This window comes from Oncorhynchus nerka, linkage group LG15 (genome assembly GCF_034236695.1).
Source record: "Oncorhynchus nerka isolate Pitt River linkage group LG15, Oner_Uvic_2.0, whole genome shotgun sequence".
Lineage (NCBI taxonomy): Eukaryota > Metazoa > Chordata > Actinopteri > Salmoniformes > Salmonidae > Oncorhynchus > Oncorhynchus nerka.
Window position 1 is genome coordinate 87,671,729 of NC_088410.1, and position 18,969 is coordinate 87,690,697.

The 18,969-nt window shown below is 42.6% G+C and overlaps 1 protein-coding gene across 3 annotated transcripts; it reads right to left on the bottom strand.

The window, feature by feature from the left end:
• Nucleotides 1–1,008: 1,008 nt before the first annotated feature.
• Nucleotides 1,009–15,287, bottom strand: LOC115143475 (PAK4-inhibitor INKA2-like). 3 transcript variants are annotated; one of them, XM_029683941.2, is made up of 3 exons: nucleotides 14,870–15,287; nucleotides 14,260–14,301; nucleotides 1,009–4,527 (listed from the first exon to the last, which is right to left on the bottom strand). In XM_029683941.2, the coding sequence occupies exons 1-3, from the start codon at nucleotides 14,903–14,905 to the stop codon at nucleotides 3,445–3,447; spliced, it is 1,161 nt and encodes a 386-aa protein (XP_029539801.2). In that variant the 5' UTR covers nucleotides 14,906–15,287; the 3' UTR covers nucleotides 1,009–3,444. The 3 variants fall into 3 exon arrangements, with proteins under 3 accessions (XP_029539801.2, XP_029539802.2, XP_029539803.2); XM_029683942.2 differs by lacking the exon at nucleotides 14,260–14,301; XM_029683943.2 differs by lacking the exons at nucleotides 14,260–14,301; nucleotides 14,870–15,287 and adding an exon at nucleotides 5,688–8,797.
• Between the last annotated feature and the right edge of the window lie 3,682 nt (nucleotides 15,288–18,969).

Genomic DNA, 18,969 nt, shown 5'->3' on the forward strand with positions numbered 1-18,969 from the left:
CTCGTTGTGAATCCAGGCAACAAGTCAGATTTTTAAAATGCTTTTCGGCGAAAGCATGAGAAGCTATTATCTGATAGCATGTAACACCAACACAAAAGACCCGCAGGGGACATAAACAAAATAATTAGCATTTCGGCGTTACACAAACCGCACAATAAAATAGAAAACATTCATTACCTTTCACCATCTTCTTTGTTGGCACTCCTAGATGTCCCATAAACACTATTTGGGTCTTTATTTCGATTAAATCGGTCCATATAAAGCCTAGATATCGTTATATGTAGACTGTGTGATAAACGAAAAAAACATTGTTTCAAAACGTAACGTCATTTTTTAAAATTCAAAAAGTCGACGATAAACTTTCACAAAACACTTCGAAATACGTTTGTAATGCAACTTTAGGTATTAGTAAACGTTAATAAGCGATAAAATTCATCAGGAGGCGATGTAAAGATCATTAGCTGTCCGTCTGGAAAAATGTCCGGCTAGAAACTCAACGAAAATATCCGGTCCTAGACCTGAGGAGATACGGTGCCCTGCATGTGTTTGACCAAGAAAAAACTTGAAGGGAAATGACAAGACTCTAGACACCGTGTGGAAGCTGTAGGTACTGCAACCTCAGTCAATTAATTGTGGTTCACCTTTATCAATGGGTTCAAGTAGCGCATGGATATATTTTCCCATTTTCAGTGATCAGTTTTTCCTGTGCTTTTCGATGTAAATGCCGTTCTGGTAAAGCCACAGCAGTGATTTAACCAGTTTTATAAACGTCTGAGTGTTTTCTATCCACACAGACTAAGCAAATGCATATACTATATTCCTGGCATGAGTAGCAGGGCGCTGAAATGTTGCGCGATTTTTAACAGAATGTTCAAAAAAGTAGAGGGTAGAAGCAACAGGTTAAGAAGTATGTTGGGTCAACATTAGAATCACCCAATAAAAATAGGTCACCGGTCAAATAGTACATTTATGTTCAGAATATACAAATTCAATTTCCAGTCAAGAAACCATTGTCTTCAGAAAAAAGTTTAATTTACAAAGAGCCAGTGGAAGTTTTACAGTGCAAATTTACACTCGGGAACACTTTGAGGTTCGCAGAACCACAGTTTTAACAACAGTGCTAAAATGACAATTATAGCTGTAAATATGAATAAGACTACAGGCAGAGAGAGGCTCATAGAGGCTCTTATGGCATAACCGTTTTTGTAGAGACTGTCCGTCTGTGTGTGTGATTTACTGAATATAATCCGACCTGAATATTGAAAGAAACCCATGTGTTTTCAGTACATTAAGAGATATTTAAAGGCCCAGTACAGTCAAAAACATGATTTGCCTGTGTTTTATATATATTTACACAATATGAGGTTGGAGTAATGCTGTGAAATTGTGAAAATTATGATTAAAGCCCTTTTAGTTTAAGAGCTGTTTGAATAGACCGCCTGAAATTTCAGCCTGTTTTGTGGGGATGGAGTTTTGGCCTGCCTGGTGAGATAACAATGAGTGTTCCAAACCTCTCTGCCAATAACAACTAGTTTACAGTTTTCTCTTCCACACTCAGTCCTAGCTAAATTTTTGGTTGAGAAATTGCTCATGCTAAGAAGGTATTTTTGTTTCTTTTTGACAATTTTAATCGAAAACAATCACAGTAAGTTACTTAATTATTTCCCGGAAATTATTTGATATTGAGATAAAAATGGCTGCATTGGAACATTCATAATCATGTCTGTTGAATTAATGGATGGGGTGATGTTTGACTTCTCAGGCCACTCTTATTACTAGTGAGGGCTGAGGATTGTACTTACATACCGTGTGTTTTCTAAAGAAGATAAATAGTTTTTGTAATTACAGTGATTTCCCTGAGGAAATTATATGTGGAGCTCAGCTCTGGAAAATTATTGCAAATGTTGCTAAACCATTCTATTGTTCATGCTGCTCTCTCAAATCTCTTCACAACACCTCCTTCATACAGTTTCATAAAGAGTGCTTGGTCTAACCACATACCTTCCGGGTTCAACCTTCATCTCTTTAAGTCCCTTTTTAAAATGACTTTACACAATGGCAACAAAATGACTTTGTTGACATCGTGACATTTAGTACTGCATGTACATGTGGAATGATTCACTGTAAACATTCTCCTCCTCAGTCCTCTGCTTTCTACATGAACTCTCCAGGCCCTGTCTCCAGGCCTCCAGGCCCTGTCTCCAGGCCCTGTCTCCAGGCCCTGTCTCCAGGCCCTGTCTCCAGGCCCTGTCTCCAGGCCCTGTCTGGCATTACATACATGTAACTTCAGCATCACAGCTTAGGGTTGGTTTCAAAACACTCGACAGCCTACGCTGAATGACTGCACCTCTTGTCTGTGCTGCTAGCTTGTCCTTATGTAACTGTAGGCAGCCAGATGGTACACAGCTCTTTCGCTCTCACTCCCTCGCTCTCTGCCATGTATAATACACTATCCAGGAGGATTGGCTGAAGAGTCACGATGTGCCATCATGTCTGCATGTCTTTTCAAACAGCTCTTACACTAAAAGGGCATTACAATCATTTTCACAACCTCATAGTGAGGAAATATATATAAAACACAGGTAAATCTCTTTTTTGACTGCACTGGGCCTTTAACCCTATCCTGTGTGTGTAGGTGGATGGTGAAGATGTAACAGAGGTGGTTCGAAACCAAGGAACCATGTGATGAGTAACCTTGCCTGAGACCTGAAGACCTGTGTTAGCTCCCCAAGCTAATACCTAGGCTTTACCTCAGCGGGCTAACAGTCTTGTGGTGTACAGGAGATCCAGGTTTGAACCCAGTCGGTCACACAGGCCACGTCCCGATCCCTGAGTTAGGCTGATGGAACAATATTACACTCTGTGTGTATTCATCCAGCCGTCTGACTCTGGGCAGCGAGGCAGAGAAGCACCTGTGGTTGTGTTCAGTGGCAGTTCAGTGACTGTTTCACAATGTCATAGATGAAACATTTAGTAGTGCCCATGCAGGATGTGTCACAACTGACAGAAGTACGAGATGAGGGTGGGGATACACTTGGGTATACAGTAGAATTCAAACATATGAAACAGGGTTGAGGTTTGAAACCATGATGATGCTGTAACAAATTCAGAGCATCATTATGTCCATATTGAAGTACCGTATATTGTATAGTCCAGGGCACTTATGCACTCATTAGAATCTTATTAACTTTGGTGAACCCATCTATTAGAGAAAGTCCTGCTTGCTCTCACAGTCACAGACAAAAAGGTCTTAGGATTGTCAGACAAACAGTTTCCCTGATAATCTCTCTATTGGGAAATAGTCTGGATATTCATCCCTCAGTCTGCCTTTTCTCTTGGAGAAGGAGACAGACAGACACACAAACCTCCTTGTTTCCACCCAAGAGCTCCCAGCCAAATCCCCAACACCTGCCACCACCGCAGCATCCTAGAGCAGCGTCAGCATCACACCCACACAGCCGTGTTATAGTCAAACAAGGGCAGCATTTTCTCCATTCTGGCCCCTTGTCTCCTGTCTATGTAAAGCCCAGAGAACTGGCCCTGGCTCGTGGGATGTCTCTCCTCAGCCAACTGGGGACATGGCCGTCCCTTACCCTGCTGCCCTACACCTGCCCAGAACGGGAGGTAGAAGCTCCCCTTGGTTTGCTGCTTAGACACTTTCTTGGGCCTCTTAAAGAGCTCGGCCTCCTGACTCTCAGGGACCATCCAGCCTGGCCTCTCCTTAAGTAGCTTGTCCCTGTCGGGCCTCACACTGCGCAGGAACTTCTTGAAGATATTGGTGGTCAGAGAGACCTTCCTGCAGATCTCCTGGGAGCGGCTGAGACAGAGAGGGTGGGCCGGGGAGTCGGGCCTGTCGGTCCAGCCAATCATCTCCTCCTTCTCCAGCTCAGGCAGGTCCAGCCAGTTGCCCACCAGGTCGGCGAAAACGTTGTCCCCCAGCACCAGTGGCTGCCGGTTGCGGCTGCGGCTCATGAGCGAGGAGGTCCAGTCTCTGGAGTCGTCCATGCTGTCCTGGGAGTAGTCGCTGTCCAGCGAGGGGCCTTCCCTGGACAGGCTATAGAGAATGCCAGGGAGATCCAATACCTGGCCTGAGTGAGCCGGCTGGTGATGCTCTGGAAACACTTGGCTAAGACATGGGCCACAGTACTCCACCTGTGGGGTGGTGTATCCAGACACTCTGCGGGGGAGAGGGAGAGGCTGGTTCTCACTCTCAGTCTCTACTGTCTCCAGGCTGGAGGAAGAGGGCGAGGTGCCCAGGCTGCTCTGGTGTCCCCCCCGGCTGGATGTCCTGACCAGGGGGGGCCTCAGGGTCTCATCGTGGCCAAAGCCAATGGTAGCATTGAGGCTGGGGATAGGGCCAGGGCATGTGTCCTCTGCTGGTGGTGGGGCCGCCCTTTGGACAGACCTCCCTGAGATGTCTAGCTGCTCTAGCGCTGTCTGCACCTGTAGAAGCTTGAGTTCCTGAAGAGCCCCCATCATGGAGTTCATCTGAGCATGGAGGCCATCTCCTGCCTCCTTCATAGACACCTGTAGAGAGGGAGAGGAGGGAGAAAAACACAACAGGGAAATGGCTAGTTAGCTTCACAAAAGGACCCGCAAAACTCCATTCAAGCACTTGACCCATAACCTTCTGTCAAACATCGACCATCGTTTTCATTGCCCCTGTACGGTTGAACTTATGTTAGATCACAGCACCTCTTAGGACAAATAAATGCACTCAAGGACAAACCAAAATGTACACATGGTACTAACATATGAATGAATTCTTCCTTTAGTGTTGCTACAGTTCTCTGCACTGTTGCCCTTTTGTGTTTTGAGGCCACACATGGTTTGTTCAGTCACGTGACCCGTTTTGAATGATAGGGCCCCCATCTGGCCTGAATATGTGAGAGGACCCTGTCGCCCGGCAGCTGTAGGGAGGAGTAGCACTGGCTGTAGCTCTCTCTCTTTCTCTGGGCCAGCATCCTGTGGGACTGAGCTTACGTCATGTGACCATGTTGTAACTGTTTCCCCTGCAACCTACTAATCCCCGAGGCAACAACCTGACCCCATGTCTTGACTTGTTAAAAATGAAGTCATGCACCCTGACTCACTTTGATATGACTGTTATGTCTTTGACATTAAGAATACACAGAGGCGAATGCAACCTATTAAAAGCAAAGCTGTGTGATCTTACATCAAATGTAGCTTTACAGAAATAGAAAAAGATTTGCGGATATCCTTTTGAGAATACCATGTTGTATTCGAACATTGGTAAAATTGATAAAATAATGGATAACATTTCAGTAGTCTGATCAACTATGGGTTTTCACTGAACACAGATCTCTCTGAATATAGACAGCTTTCACCCTAGAACAACTCCTCCACCTGGGTAACACAATCTGCCCACCATACCAACAATGCAACATTATATGAGATTGCTCCAACCCACATTAGAATGCAAACATCGAAACAAGTTAGATAAAGTGCTGTTCAATACAATGACATATAGAAAACCTCTGGTCTGTCAATGTTCTTGAAACCTTTACAGGGCAGAAACATCAACATTCACCTTTATATCAATTCAATATTTCAACTCAATTTACTGGCATGGAAAACATATGTTTACATTGCCCAGCATATCTCCCTCCATACGTCCTAGATCATCAATCTATCCATGAGTCTAAGATCCTAATAAATCAATTTACCTTGTTTTAACTTTCCCAGAGGTCTTTCCCTTTCTCTTTTCTCCTCTCTGTTGGCTGCTCTGTCAGTCCGTCTCTGCTCCCCTCTCTCTCACCTTTCAAACAGCCCTTCCTGTCAGCCCCTATATGAAGCCCCTGCCAATCAGGGCCAGTGCCTGTTCTGGTAGCCAATCAGCTGTGTCTAGACGTTAATCCCTAACTGTGGGGGTGGGTTCACTCAAGCACACATTGATTGACAAAGACCGGGTGAGAGTCAGCAGCAGTGGAAGTGGTTTTTGGGGTAACAGCAGGGTAAGTGAGGGTGTGAGGGTCGTTATGGGGGCCTTGCCATATGTTGTTTTTTTTGTAACCTTTATTTAACTAGGCAAGTCAGTTGAAAACAAATTCTTATTTACCTTGGCCAAACACTCCCCTAACCCGGACGACGCTGGGCCAATTGTGCGCCGCCCTATGGGACTCCCGATCACGGCCGGTTGTGATTCAGCCCGGGATGGAACCAGGGTCTGTATTGATGCCTCTAGCACTGAGATGCAGTGCCTTAATCCATCTTGACGTGGCGCAGCGGTCTAAATGATTGAAGAACGGGACGTGGGTGGGTGTCATAAATCACAAGGTCAGTGGTACTGTATCTGGGTACCATTAGTGCCTAGTGGGAAAGCATTGGATCCTGTTTTACAGTAACTAACACAGTAGCATATGACAGACAGGAGAGTATCACCAGCAGTGATTGAGAGGTGAATATAATAATCTGCAAGTTTGTCCTAGTGTATGACTGTTGTTTTTATGTAACAACATGTTAATAACATGTTATAATGCTTCATATGTAAAGAGCCCTCATGAATCACATTGAAAATACTTCATACTTTCATATTGAAAAGAGTAACTCAAGTTAATCTGCATGAAAAATAATCTGTTGAATTTTGTAATTTGTCTACTTTCAACCGTTGCAAGAGCCACTGCACTGACAAACGCTAAACTAGCCTTTCAGTCCCACATATTCCAACAAAGATCATTACGCATTAAGAAGCACTTGAAAAGGTCTCATAGAAGATGTCATTTGAATCAATATGCAGCTCAGCTGACATTTCCACCGAAAATGAAAAGTAACATCAGTAGGCCTACTCTGAAGCATATGGAAAGATAGTGGAATAATTTAGGTTATGAATAACATTGGCAAAGGTCATATAATATGTCTATCTAAGCATATGCTGGAGACAAAGGAGTCTTTGTTTCCTGAGTAGCCATTATAGAAGGAGAAGGTAATTGGAACAATGAGGTCATCTCTGTGTTCTCCTGCGGTTCTAGGCGCTAACACCTATGGTTGACTTCATTAGGTATAATTAGCTGGAGTCTTTAGAAGCTGGGGAACAGACTGTATTTATTACGTTTTACTTCAAACCACATCAAAGTTCAACCAGCATTACCACATGATGCACACTTTCCCAATTACAGACATCTCCATTAAACAACGTGGCTTTTTCAAAAACATTACACCAGTATGATTCAAAAGACTACGTCACAAGGTATAGAAGTTAACCTTCTACAGCTTCACTACAACCCCTGTTTGGAGATGCTACTATTCATCCTATTCTCATGGAATCTAGCTGGCTAACTTGTTTATGCCATGTTTTAATGCCTTGCTTACTGCTCACATGCAACCCTTCCCCGTGCCCCCAAATACACGCATTCCCTCCAGTTATCAAAAAGCACACGTGGTTTACTCCATCTTGACTCTCTGGCTCTGTTAAATGATTCATAATGTGCCCTGCGGAGCAGTCCTATTGTTGGCCTCACTGTGCCATCTAAGGCACTTGCTCTGCCAGCGCATGGCCACAAAACTTTTAACCCAAATATGTCAGACATTTCCAGATTTTTATTTTTAACTAGGCAAGTCAGTTAAGAACAAATTCTTATTTTCAATGACGGCCTAAGAACAGTGGGTTAACTGCCTTGTTCAGGGGCAGAACGACAGATTTGTACCTTGTCAGCTCAGGGATTCGATCTTGCAACCTTTCGGTTACTAGTCCAACACTCTAACCACTTGGCTACTTGCCACCCCAAATCATATCCTATAGCTGGCATCAGATTTTTGCTGGATGAGACTGACTGAGTGACTGCTCACCCCCCTGTCCCCCAGGGCAGTGTACTGTACCTCCCCAGATGTTTACTGTAATGTGTTGCAGAGATGGCTTGAGTCAGTGACTCATAGAATACGGCTGCTATTCGCCTCCCTCTCATATTAACTGGAACAGACAGGCGCTGCTCCACATCCTCCAGGTCGAAATCTGTGAATCAGGAGCTTCAGGGCATGAAACACTGTGTGGTACCATTAACTTAAGCAATGTCTCAAATACTGACGCTAAGTCCGCAGCTTTCAGTAACGTTAGTGTGCTAGCATTACTTCAGCAGTGTGATATGTTACTGTCTGCCTGTAACTGTCAGCTGTAAGGGTTTGGGGAATGACTGAGTATGTATTGAGAAGTAAGAGTGCAGGCTAAAGGCAATCCAGCCATCCTCACACACAAACTAAAGCTAATTGTCAATGAAGAACTCAATACTCTCAAACTCTGGGAGTAATCGCTGCCAGTCTCGAATTAATGTTGGATGATCAGCCATTAAAGGCCCAGTGCAGTACAATTTATGTTTTTCCTGTGTTTTATATCAGATTGCACAACACCTTATGAAACTAACATTGTAAATGTGTGAAAAAAATGTATCACTGTTATTTCCTGATAGTTGCTGGTTCAACCTGGACTCAGGGGTAGACGTCACATAATGAACACTCAAATAGATATGATATGTTAGGTTTGGTATGGTATGTATCAATTTGTGGATGTAACATGATATGTTACGAATTACAATTAGTATTATATTTTACGAATTACAAATCGTATGACACAATATGTTAAGAATTTGAAATATGGATGATATGTTACAAATTCCAATTTATTGTGGCTAATGTTAGCTAGGTGAGCTAGGGGTTAAGGTTAGGAGTTAGGTTAAATGGTTAAGGGTTAGTGTTAGGTTTAGCTAACATGCTAATTAGTTGCAAAGTGGCTAAAAAGCAGTTAGTAGTTGCAAAGTTGCTAATTAGCTACATTTGTCAGTGATGAGATTCAAACACGCAAACTTTGGATTGCTATACGTTTGTGTTTTTTCCTTTCGTTTTTGCCTTCAGTAACCTTCTGTCTTATGTAACCAAACGTAACATATCATATTTATTTGAGTGTCCTGGATTTTCGTTTATTATGTCACGTCTAGTCTATGAGACCAGCCTGGCTGGTTGAAAATACAATCTACACAGGACCTTCTACTCAGCAGGTTTGCATGGGTGGGAGTTTCGGTAAATTGGTTAATAGACAAGTAACAAAGAGAGTTCCAAACCTCTCTGCCAATAATAGCTAGTTTTCAGTTTTCCCATCCCACTCAGACCACTCCCAGACAGGCCGACGTAAATTCTTGCTTGAGAAATATTTTTTTCCCAAAACCTATTTTGCCCATTTTAATGGAAATCGATTACAGTAAGGTACTTAATTGTTACCCAGAAATGATTTGATATTGATATAAAACTGCTGCATTGGGCCTTTAAAAGATAAGAAGGTGATGATGTCAGTGCTTCTTTCTTCAAATTCATATAAACTGTTCGCTAAAAGCAGGAAAGGAGTGTTCAGTAACACACATTAGTCATTGAATATGCATGAATGTGAATTAAATCCAACCCAGCATAAATAAACAAACACTATATTGTGCTCAGTTGAGATTAGGGTCTGTGCTCTTACGTGTTTTCTCATTCAGTTAAGGAGAAAATAAATGCGAGGAAACCTGACCCAGTTGGAATGGTTAAAGCCGGCTCCCTGTATGTGTGGTTGATCGCAGAACCCGCATCGACACGGATAAACTGGATTCAGTGAAGCATACCAACACAAAAAAACACGTCTTTAAGTGGCAGTTCATTGTAATAAGGGACAGTCAACTAAACACCCTTATTTAATGTCATGAATGTAAAGAGAGCCATTCAGAGTTGTTGACTAGAGGCAGGGGAAATGGGAGGCCAAGGCCAGCTTATCAAACCCTGGGCTTTTAGAGAGGGCATTATCCCATACACACACGCACATGCACATGCACGCACACACAAACATCCCCACAACCCCCCACACCCCTCTCATTGAGTATGAATGGTAGGCTGTGTTGGTCAGGAGCAGTAATAGGATGTTTGTTGGGGGCATACAGGCCATGCCTCTGTACTAGAGATGGTCAATATGGACAAAAATACAATTGACGCAATAACGATAAATAGTTTATAACATGAATGTGCATCACAGTTTTTTTATTACTCTTTAAACTACTACTACTAGTTTGATTGTTGTAGCCATGTTATAGAGCAGAGCCCTGTTGTGGGGTGAGCCGCTGCACTGCGCTGACCATAGAGCAGGGACCAGAGGTGGGGTGAGCCAGACCAGGCCTCCTGGGGCATCTAACACTGGGAGGTGGTCTAATGGGCAGTTTCCTGGCCCGAGTGAAGCTGGAGAGATTACCAAGCTACTTCTTTGGAAGAACCGTTTTGGAGACGGTTGGTGATCCAATCTGGAGCCTTGGCTCACAAGGACCAACAGCAGAACAGAAAGTCTGTACATGCTGTGTGCTGTTCAAGTGAGCATTAGTTTACTATCCAAACATAATGCATAACAATAACAATATCAAATGTTACTGCATCATTGTACTGCAAACGCTCAAGATAATTGTAATTACTTTATCTATTTTCGACTTGCCTATTTAACTAGGCAAGTCAGTTAAGAAAAAAGTATTATTTACAATGATGGACTATCGGGAACAGTGGGTTAATTGCCTTGTTCAGGGGCAGAACGAGAGTATTTTAACTTGTCATCCCGGGATTCAATCTAGCAACCTTTCAGTTACTGTCCCAATGCTCTAACCACTACAAACCTGCTGCCCCAATAACCATGAAATGAATTAGGTCTTGAGCAACTTGCTTATGTTTTCTGTTGAAGAATTGACTTTCACTGTGAATCACATTCATCAGATCTCTGTGCAGATTGGAGTGGCATAAAATACATTAGTCCTTGTGGGAGGTTATCAGCGATCTCTGAAACACAATGATCACATCATGCAGCTGCCAATGTGACCTCGGCCAATTTTAGCAGAGGGGAAGGAAGGGCTGGCTGGAGAATGGAACCACAGGAGAGGCTCCAAACAAACGAACAAGAGACCACTGCTCAGAGCCATACCACTACCAGCCCAACGCCCTCAAGGTAACAAAGAATAAACAAACTCTGTGAGCACAGTAGCTTGGCTAACCACCTCAGGACATAACCGCATTGCCAGAGTTCACCTCTCAGAAGTTCCATGACCTTTGCGGCTCACTCACACCCTCCTTTGAATAGAATTCCAAATTGACAGCCAGTTAGTTTAAATGTTGTGAAGCGAGTAACAGCTATAGAAGAACCATGAAATAAAAACGTGTGTTAGTATCGATATCAAAAGCTTTGATATCCTTTAGTCTCAGAGATAACAGCACCATGCAAGTGTTCAACTGCCATTTAGAAGATACTCAGGGGAACATTGAAAAGGACTGAGTCTTTGTGTGACTCATGATGAATCATTGTCGCTTAGCAACATTGTATTGTTAGAAACGGAAGAGTTTGTTTTGCCATGCAGGACTTCCATATGAAAGGAAATGTAAGTAAAGAGTCAAGGTTAGGAGATCTATCAGGCTCTGGTATGTTTCCAGTAGTCAGCACAGGTTTAAATAGTCCCAGATATACGGGCGGCTGGTAGCCAGGCCAGGTTAGAGCGTTGGGTCTCTGCTGCCAATGACTCGAATGAACTACAAAAATCTCTGAAACTGGAAACACTTATCTCCCTCACTAGCTTTAAGCACCAACTGTCAGAGCAGCTCACAGATTACTGCACCTGTACATAGCCCACCTATAATTTAGCCCAAACAACTACCTCTTTCCCTACTGTATTTATTTTATTTATTTTGCTCCTTTGCACCCCATTATTTTTATTTCTACTTTGCACATTCTTCCATTGCAAATCTACCATTCCAGTGTTTTACTTGCTATATTGTATTTACTTTGCCACCATGGACTTTTTTTGCCTTTACCTCCCTTATCTCACCTCATTTGCTCACATCGTATATAGACTTGTTTATACTGTATTATTGACTGTATGTTTGATTTACTCCATGTGTAACTCTGTGTCGTTGTATGTGTCGAACTGCTTTGCTTTATCTTGGCCAGGTCGCAATTGTAAATGAGAACTTGTTCTCAACTGGCCTACCTGGTTAAATAAAGGTGAAAAAAAAAAAAAAAAAGTTGGGACAGCAACGCTGAGCTGGCAGGTTGGAAAAATCTGCTGTTCTGCCCTTGAGCAAGGCAGTTAACCCCCTCAACAACTGCACCGATGATGTCGATTAAGGCATACCCCTGCACCTCTCTGATTCAGAGGGGTTGGGTTAAATGCATTCAGTTGTGCAATTGACTAGGTATCAAATTAAATCAAACTTTATCTGTCACATGCGCGGAATAGAACAAGTGTAGACTTTACCGTGAAATTCTTACTTACAAGCCCTTAACCAACAGTGTAGACTTTACCGTGAAATTCTTACTTACAAGCCCTTAACCAACAGTGTAGACTTTACCGTGAAATGCTTACTTACAAGCCCTTAACCAACAGTGTAGACTTTACCGTGAAATGCTTACTTACAAGCCCTTAACCAACAGTGTAGACTTTACCGTGAAATACTTACTTACAAGCCCTTAACCAACAGTGTAGACTTTACCATGAAATACTTACTTACAAGCCCTTAACCAAAAGTGTAGACTTTACCGTGAAATTCTTACTTACAAGCCCTTAACCAACAGTGTAGACTTTACCATGAAATACTTACTTACAAGCCCTTAACCAAAAGTGTAGACTTTACCGTGAAATTCTTACTTACAAGCCCTTAACCAACAGTGCAGCTCAAGAAGAAGATCAAATATTTACCAAGTTGGCTAAAATAAAAAGTAATAATAAAAAGTAACACAATAAGAATAACAATAATGAGGCTATATACAGGTGGCACCAATACCGAGTCAGTGTGCAAGGGTTAAGGTAATGTGCACATGTAGGTGGGGGCGAAGTAACTATGCATAAGTAACAAACAAACAGCGAGTTGCAGCAGTGTACAAGAGGGGGGTCAATGTAAATTATCCGGTGGCGATTTTTATGAATTGTTCAGCAGTCTAATGGCTTGGGGGTAGAAACTGTTAAGGAGCCTTTTGGTCCTAGACTTGGTGCTCCGGTACCGCTTGCTGTGTGGTAGAGAACAGTCTATAACTTGGGTGACTGGAGTCTCTGAGAATTGTATGGGCTTTCCTCTGACACCGCCTATTATATAGGTCCTGGATGGCAGGAAGCTTGGTCCCAGTGATGTACTGGGCAGTACGCACTACCCTCTGTAGCACCTCGCGGTCAGATGTCGAGTAGTTGCCATACCAGGCGGTGATGCAACCAGTCAGGATGCTCTCGATGGTGCAGCTGTAGAACCTTTTGAGGATCTGGGGACCCATGCCAAATCTTTTCAGTCTCCTAAGGGGGAAAAGGTTTTGTCGTGCCCTCTCCACGACTGTCTTGGTATGTTAGGACCATGATAGTTCGTTGGTGAACTCCTTTGACTTGCTCACATTGAGGGAGAAGTTGTTGTCCTGGCACCACACTGCCAGTTCTCTGACCTCCTCCCTATAGTCCGTCTCATTGTTGTCGTGATCAGGCCTACCACTGTTGTGTCATCAGCAAACTTAATGATGGTGTTGGAGTCGTGTTTGGCCACGCAGTCATGGGTGAACAGGGAATACAGTAGGGGCCTAAGTACACACCCCATGAGGAGCCCCAGTGTTAAGGATCAGCGTGGCAGATCCTTGTCCCCTTTCAAAGTCCACTGTTCAGCTTGACCTCTTGACACCACACTTTCCCACACATAGTGATGCGCTACCTACCAGCTATGGCAGGTGGATCAGAGGGTCAAGGTCTGTTGCAGATGTTTGTCATTTTCTTGACATTACAGAGACCCCAGATGATACAACAGTCCATAAAATGAGACATAACATCCACATGTACAATAAGAAGACTGTAGACTTGGATCATAAGGCTAATCTACTGTCCGTATTCTATTCTATTCCACTCTATTCTGTTGCCCTTATACACACCCTTGCTTTTTCCCACTGGCATGATGGTACAGTGTACCTCTGTGCCATGGGTGTTCAGGGAGCCAGGAATGGGAAGACACAGACAGACATGTGAACATTGGCATGGGCAACACAAGCGAATTCAGTGCAGACAACCCAGAAGCCACAGAAGAGTAATGTTGCAGACCTTTGCATGCCTTGCCATGGCCATGTGGGTTAAGTTTAAATTAACATCCTTCACAGTTTAAAATGAGTTTGAAGAGAGTGTATAGCCTATACACGCCTCGGTGGTTAGGAATATGAATATCAGAATATTAAAAGAAGCAGCAGTTGAATATGAAAAGAAAAGGCAGCAGGAAGCTTGACCATTCATTATACTGTACCATTTCTTCCCGTTCATGGCGCCCAGACGCATGCACAACGGTCTGCAAAAAGTACATGACATGATGTTCGCACTGAGCTATTTGATTTGCTTGAGTAAACCATTTATAAACGGAGTCAATTGCACCGTGCCTTATTATGCAACCCCCCCCCCCCCACCGTGCAAAATCTGGTTGAAACAACGTTATTTCCACGTCATTTCAACAAAATAATTAAATGGGGATGACGTTGAATCAACGTGGAAAAGTGATTGGATTTGCAAAAAGTCATCAACTTTAGTCTTTTTTTTTTACACAACTTTTAACCTAAATCCAATGACATAGTGACATTTGTTGTTGATTTCACGTTAGTTGACAATTCAACCAAAAAACGAAACGTTGAAATGTCTGTGCCCAGTGGGTTAGCTGTATAACAATAACGAAATATTAACATGTATATTTTAGCTGCTGTTTACTCTTTTATTACCCAGTTGCATTTTAACTTGCAAAAATCTGAATGCAAAATCTGAATGTATATACTTAAATTGTATATCAGAACGGTATTTACAGTAAAAACAAAACAAACATACATTGTATACTATAACATGCAGAAAACTCTAATAAGACAACATACCAGTTCCTGCTTCAGACGTCTTAAGCAAGTATCCATATTTTTTTGCTCTGACTTGGGAAGCTGTCGTTCTATTTTTGTAGATGTAAGCTTTTTCAACTAAAATACTTGCTCGTTCTTTCAAGCATGTCTCTAACAAATGTCACTCGCGTAGTATAGGCCATTAAATTGTGCGCAGATGTTTTTTTTACTTTGATAACGAGACGACTGTCGTCCTGACGATGGAGCGCTGTAAAGGCGCTCTTGTTACGCGCGTCTTGTCATGTGGATTCCAAAGGCATGAACTCTAAAATATGTCACTCTGTGTATATTTAAGCCTACTCCAAAAAGGATTGTTAAACCCAAAGCATGCTTTAGGTTTGCACGGCTGCCTGTCGATATCTCCGACTTGTCATCCCATGCCTTGCTTACAGTGCGCAACCTATATTTTTTCTCATTCATGAGAAGCGCTTCGGTTGATCATCCAATGAGGTTGCGATTTTTTCTATCGCACAGTGCTGACGCTGTTGGAGCCGTAATTAAAAAGGCATGTATTTGCAATAGAGGTCAGGTTATGCGTTATGTCCTTGTGGTATTGAAAAGAATCAATCTACATTTAGTTGAAAATATATAGTAGGTCTATATGTTGACAGTATTTTAGACTATATAAAATACTCATTTGAATGAACTACAGTAACAATTTCACTGGTGTGAAGACACCTGTTCATTTGAAATTATTTAAATGTAATTGAAATGGAATGTAAGGCCCCGTGTTTGACACACAGATGATAATTGGTTGAAAGCGAGTTGTGTTATGCTTGACATTGGTGCTACAAGCATAATTCACATGATCAGTTCCACATGTGGGTAAGCAGACCCATGAGCCACTGCGGGCCCTTTTTGTGGCCGCCACCCCCATCAAAGTTGCCCGAATCTGCAAAAAGGTTTTACTCAGAGGAAGTGTTGAGGGAAGTGACTGCTAATAGGAGCAGTATATAGGTTATATCAGTAGGGCAGAACATTGTCACCCTCACAGCAAGGAAGCACCTGAGTGACAGTCCTTTGTTGTGTGATCCCTGACCCGGATACAATACTAACTCAGTGGAGGAAGGAAGGGGTTGAACCTGACCTGCACTCCATTCATAGTTATTCCGCTCTTGCAGAAGTGACATGCCTCTTGTATTGCAGACAGAGACACTTTGACCAGAATTCAGAAATGGAACTGGGAGTGGGAGCTCCAGAGCTCCTGGTGTATGACCTGATTCCATCTAAATACTATTATCATCTTTGTTTTTGTATCTGCCCCGCTGGGCTTTCCCAGGTGGATGTGAGAGAAGGAAGTAGCTCCGACTCTAACTCCAAAAGCAAGGAAATGGGCAGGATGTATGAATTAATTATCTGAAACATCAGTGTACTTTAGGGAGAAAGAGAGAGGCTTCTGCCTTCAACCCGCTGTCTCCTGAAACATCAGTGTACTTTAGAGAGAGAGGCTGCTGCCTTCAACCCGCTGTCCAATTTGTAAGTCGCTCTGGATAAGAGCGTCTGCTAAATGACTTAAATGTAATGTAAATGTCTCATGAAACATCAGTGTACTTTAGAGAGAGAGGCTTCTGCCTTCAACCCGCTGTCTCCTGAAACATCAGTGTACTTTAAAGAGAGAGGCTGCTGCGTTCAACCCGCTGTCTCCTAAATCATCAGTGTACTTTAGGGAGAGAGGCTGCTGCCTTCAATCCGCTGTCTCCTAAAACATCAGTGTACTTTAGAGAGAGAGAGGCTGCTGCCTTCAACCCACTGTCTCCTGAAACATCAGTGTACTTTAGAGATAGAGGCTTCTGCCTTCAACCCGCTGTCTCCTAAAACATCAGTGTACTTTAGGGAGAGAGGCTTCTGCCTTCAACCCGCTGTCTCCTAAAACATCAGTGTACTTTAGGGAGAGAGGCTTCTGCCTTCAACCCGCTGTCTCCTAAAACATCAGTGTACTTTAGAGAGAGAGGCTGCTGCCTTCAACCCACTGTCTCCTGAAACATCAGTGTACTTTAGAGAGAGAGGCTTCTGCCTTCAACCCGCTGTCTCCTGAAACATCAGTGTACTTTAGAGAGAGAGGCTGCTGCGTTCAACCCGCTGTCTCCTAAAACATCAGTGTACTTTAGGGAGAGAGGCTGCTGCCTTCAACCCGCTGTCTCCTAAAACATCAGTGTACTTTAGGGAGAGAGGCTTCTGCCTTCAACCCGCTGTCTCCTAAAACATCAGTGTACTTTAGAGAGAGAGGCTTCTGCCTTCAACCCGCTGTTTCCTAAAACATCAGTGTACTTTAGAGAGAGAGGCTTCTGCCTTCAACCCGCTGTTTCCTAAAACATCAGTGTACTTTAGAGAGAGAGGCTGCTGCCTTCAACCCGCTGTTTCCTAAAACATCAGTGTACTTTAGAGAGAGAGGCTTCTGTCTTCAACCCACTGTTTCCTAAAACATCAGTGTACTTTAGAGAGAGAGGCTGCTGCCTTCAACCCACTGTCTCCTTTTATTAGCCAGCTTGATTTCACACCACTGTTATTATGGTATTATAATAAAAAGAGAAATCACTATTGTTATTATGTTAGAAAGATCACTGTTGTTGTTATGGTGTTATGCTAGAGAGATCACAGTTGTTATTATGGTATCATACTAGAGAGAGAGATCACTGTTGTTATTATAGTATTATGCTAGGAAGAGAGAGAGAGACCACCATTGTTAATATGGTATTATGAGAGAGAGAGAGAGAGAGAGAGAGAGAGAGAGAGAGAGAGAGAGAGAGAGAGAGAGAGAGAGAGAGAGAGAGAGATCACCGTTGTTATTATGGTATGGCTCAACTGGACACCTTAATGAGGCAGTGAATGAACTGAGAGAGAAAGCATGCAGGGCATTCTACTCCATTAAAAAGCTAATTAAAATTGAAATACCTACTAAAATTTGGCTAAAACTAATTGAATATGTCATTGAACCAATTGCACTTTATGGCAGCGAGGTGTGGGGTCCACTTGCAAAACAAGACTTCACCAAATGGGACAAACACCCCATTGAAACCCTGCATGCAGAGTTCTGTAAGATTCTCTTACATGTCCAGAGGAAAACTACAAACAATGCATGCAGGGCAGAATCAGGCCAATATCCACTAATAAAACAAAACTATATTGCTTATTGGGAAACACAAGTACAAACACAACAGTACACTGTGGCTAAATATTTGACCATGGTTACTGATCAAAACTTTAGAAAAACCTTGACAAAGTACAGGCTCAGTGAGCACAGCCTTGCCATTGAGAAGGGTAGACACAGGAAAACCTGCCTCCCTGTAGAGGAAAGCCTGTGCAACCACTGCACCACAGCAGAACCTGAGACGGAGCTGCATTTCCTGACTAAATGTAAAAAATATAAAACAATAAGAGAGTGTCATTTCCCTAAATTTGAAACCCTTTTTCAATGTTTCAAAGACCTCTCTGATGAGAGTAGGCTACCTGTCCTGTTGGGGGAGGACGCAGAGAGCTGTGGGTTGGCAGCGCACTACATTGCTACCTGCCATAAGTTGAGGGACAGTGTCTGACAGACCAATCAAACTACACATGTACTCTACTGTATGCTTATTGTTAATGTTGAATGTATGGTTATGTATGGTTATTTTGACACTTGGTTATTGTTGTTACTGTTGTCCCGTTGATTTTCATTCTCATTTTTATATTGTAAATATCCAAAATAAGTTTTGGCGATATGTATATTGTCATGCCAATAAAGCAAATTTAATTGAAATGAATTGAGAGAGATCGCCATTGTTAATATGGTATTATGCTAGAGAGAGAGATCACTGTTGTTATTGTGGTATTTTCCTAGAAAGAGAGAGATCACCATTGTTATTATGGTATTATGCTAGAGAGAGAGATCACTGTTGTTATTGTGGTATTTTCCTAGAAAGAGAGAGATCACCATTGTTATTATGGTATTATGCTAGAGAGAGAGATCATTGTTGTTATTATGGTATTATGCTAGAGAGAGAGAGAGAGAGATCATTGTTGTTATTATGGTATTATGCTAAAGAGAGAGATCATTGTTGTTATTATGGTATTATGCTAGAGAGAGAGAGAGAGATCATTATTGT